Here is a 3,284-nt window from a genome sequence, read left to right as displayed (position 1 = left end):
CATCTTTGTGTAACAATTTATCAACTTTATGAGTCCCAACATCTCATTAACTTGGCCACAAGCTAACTGCAGAACTTGAAATCATGTAGCTAAATAAACATGGTCAGGTTCCAAGAGATGCCAAACATACCATCAGATATCCCCAGGACGAAATTAGCTGGGGAATTTGTTTTATTCAACTACCTAATATAATAAAATATGGCTGTCCTATCTTCGCACAAAGGAATCTTGGGTAGTTAGCAACTGGGGCTTTGCAGAAAACAAACTAGCATCCACAACAAGGAGGGTTATAAGTTGACTTTAACTAAAAGAAATAGTTAATGAATAATTTTTACCGGAAGACTTGAGCAGCACAGTGGCCGAAGCCAACAGCCGGCTCCGGCCCATGTTCTGAAAGCACAATTCCCACAGAAACGCGGTTAGCACCATGCACAATTTGAGCTAGGGCTTCATGCCCAAACGGCCACTGTCATCATCGTCATCATGCCTTATCTCAACTACATGGGGTTGGCTTTACGAATCTAATTTCCCTTCTTTTAAGGCTGACATCCATAGGATATGGCTAGAGTTTCACAGCATTTGGCGGACAACCCTCTTCTTTTATCCAGGCTTGGGACTAGGGCTCCCATAAGGTACTTGGCAAAATTTATGCAAATGGACAAATGAAAGCACTGGACTTTACACTTGAAAATCTCAAGTCTTAACCAAATTATGGCATGAAACTCAAAGGACAAAGTTGAAAGATGGTCCGAATTTCGTACTAGATGCTGTCAGATTATCACAGGAGTGAGTGGCAGATGGGTTGGTGGTGATTTAATTCTATGTTTCTGGAATGCTTGGCATGCATCACCATCTCTGTTGGATGTCAATGAGTCCTATTGGGAAAAGCTTGGTCCTGACATGCTCCCTTGTTCACAGCAGTAATTGTCAAGGAGTCGTAAATTGTCAAGCATTAAGGATGGCACAATCAATGCAAGAGGGGTTTAGGAGTTACATAACAACCAACATACAACTACCCTTAATCAAGGAACGCCATCCATCTTTGAGACGAATAGCACATAATAGTTACTTGCTTGGTATTCTTAAGACATGCTCAACATAATCATTAAAGAAAAATCAATTGTGTAGGTAAATGGTACTTATGTAGTTATGCCATATTCAATGACTTGTTCAAAACCCACTTTCATTCTGCCAGCATCCCATGATCTACCCATGATCACCATCCAATTTCTTTATTAAAACCAAGGCCCTCCATCCAATACACGGCCACACATTCATGCACCCCTCTCTTCCACTCCTCCTTTAAAAGGCGCCATTGGCGCCTCACTCTTTAGCTTTTTCTCCTTTTCATTTTGTCTCTTGTTCGAGATGGAATCCATATTTCGACCAGACTCGGACCTTGATCTGAGTTTCACTAGCTGCACTTCTACTTCTGATACCGACCGGACTGGCATTTCTAGCACGCGGAGCAGCATTAGCCTATCCGAAATCCGACACTCGGCGACCGGAATCAGCCAACGCCACCGCTGCGACGACCCTCTATGGTCTCCTATCAGAACCATCCGCCTCCAAGACGGAGGGGTAGACGTCCGCCACCTTAAGCTGGTTCGACAACTCGGCAGCGGAGATGTCGGCAGAGTCTATCTCTGCAACCTCAAGGGTTTTGATGGAGCCAAGTACGCGCTTAAGGTCATCGACCGGGAGGTTCTAGCACTCCGAGACAAGAACAAGGTCTCCCATGTGCAGATCGAGTCTCACCTGCTCTCTACTTTTGATCACCCTTTCCTTCCAACTCTTTACTCCAAATTCGTCTTTGGCCGATATACTTGTTTCCTCATGGACTACTGCTCAGGTGGTGACCTACATGCCCTCCTGAGGAGGCAGCCAGGCAGCCGTTTTGAGCCTTGTGATGTTAGGTTTTTTGCTGCAGAAGTGCTGGTTGCACTGGAGTACCTCCATGCTAAAGGCATAGTTTATCGAGATCTTAAGCCAGAAAATATTTTGAGACGCGAAGATGGGCATCTCATGTTATCGGATTTTGATCTGTGCTTTATTTCTGATGTTGATCCTAAGCTCGAACAACCGGTTATGGATGGTAGAAGGACTAATGTTGCTGTTGATCTTGGTTGTTTCGAACAACGCCAAAGGCCTAAGTCCGGAAGTATTCCGGAATTCATAGCGGAGCCCACGTCCGCATCGTCGAGAGCGTGCGTAGGGACTCACGAGTACCTCGCGCCGGAGATAATCTCCGGTCGGGGACACGGCAACGGTGTCGATTGGTGGGCCTTTGGGGTGCTCTTGTATGAGTTGTTGTATGGGCATACACCATTCAAGGGTGGGAGCAAGGAGGAGACCTTGAGAAACATCATGTCTAAGCCGCTTAGATTTTCGGCGGGCTCCGCCGATCTGCCGGACCTCACTGCGGCGAATGACCTTATAAAAAGGTTGTTGGTGAAGGACCCAAGGAGGAGGTTGGGGTGTGCTAGAGGTGCTGCTGATGTGAAGAAGCACAATTTCTTTGCGACAATTCAGTGGCCGTTGATAAGGACATATGCACCCCCAAGATTTGATAGCAATGGCCATAGGAGGCGTTCTGTTAGAAACAGTAGGAAGGGGGTTGTTAGAGGACGTTGGTCCTGGGGGAAGCTGCGTTCCTGGTTAGGTGCACGTAGCGAAAAGGGACGTAGATGAGAGAGAGAGAGAGAGAGAGAGAGAGAGTTGTCTATTTTTTTGTCACCATAGTATATTATGTATGTATATTAATAGGTTTATGAGGGACTTTGTAAAAATGAGATGAGTTTATGAATAAACTGCATCAAATTTGTGAATTGCGTCTAATGTGTTCTTTCAGAGAGAGAGAGAGAGAGAGAGAAGAGACTTGATTTGTATTCTTTAAAGCTCGTGCATGACCATCTAAAGAAAGCGCTCTATGCAAACACTGTAAGCATGGATTTCTCTAAAGGTTTCCTTAAGTTATCCATGAAAGCGAGTCCACCTAAAGTAAACAAGTTTATACACAAACTTGTGAAAGAATAGATGATTAATTTTGTGGAAGTTTTCATCAAATTATCCATGAATATGAGTCCATCTAAAGAAAAGAGATTTATACAAAGTCTATAGACATTAATTCCATGAAATTTTCCACAAATTACACAAGAATACCGAGATCAATTATATGGACTAAGATCCCCCCGTGTCTCTCTGGATTTTTTTTTTGAGAGAAAAAAAACTACTGGATTTACTGTGTGCAATCTGGATCACATGACTCAAAACTATTATGTCCA

At 44.0% G+C, this 3,284-nt stretch overlaps 1 protein-coding gene across 1 annotated transcript; it reads left to right on the top strand.

Moving 5' to 3' along the window:
• Positions 1-1,368: 1,368 nt before the first annotated feature.
• Positions 1,369-2,691, top strand: LOC149835063 (serine/threonine-protein kinase WAG2-like). The gene has a single exon (XM_090009516.1). It carries the CDS (start codon positions 1,369-1,371, stop codon positions 2,689-2,691), a length of 1,323 nt encoding a protein of 440 aa, XP_089865642.1.
• The last annotated feature ends 593 nt before the right edge of the window (positions 2,692-3,284 follow it).

This window comes from Nuphar pumila, chromosome 6 (genome assembly GCF_984573655.1).
Source record: "Nuphar pumila chromosome 6, dmNupPumi1.hap1.1, whole genome shotgun sequence".
NCBI lineage: Eukaryota > Viridiplantae > Streptophyta > Magnoliopsida > Nymphaeales > Nymphaeaceae > Nuphar > Nuphar pumila.
Note: the sequence above shows the minus strand (reverse complement) of the source record. Positions and strands in the feature narration are given on the sequence as shown.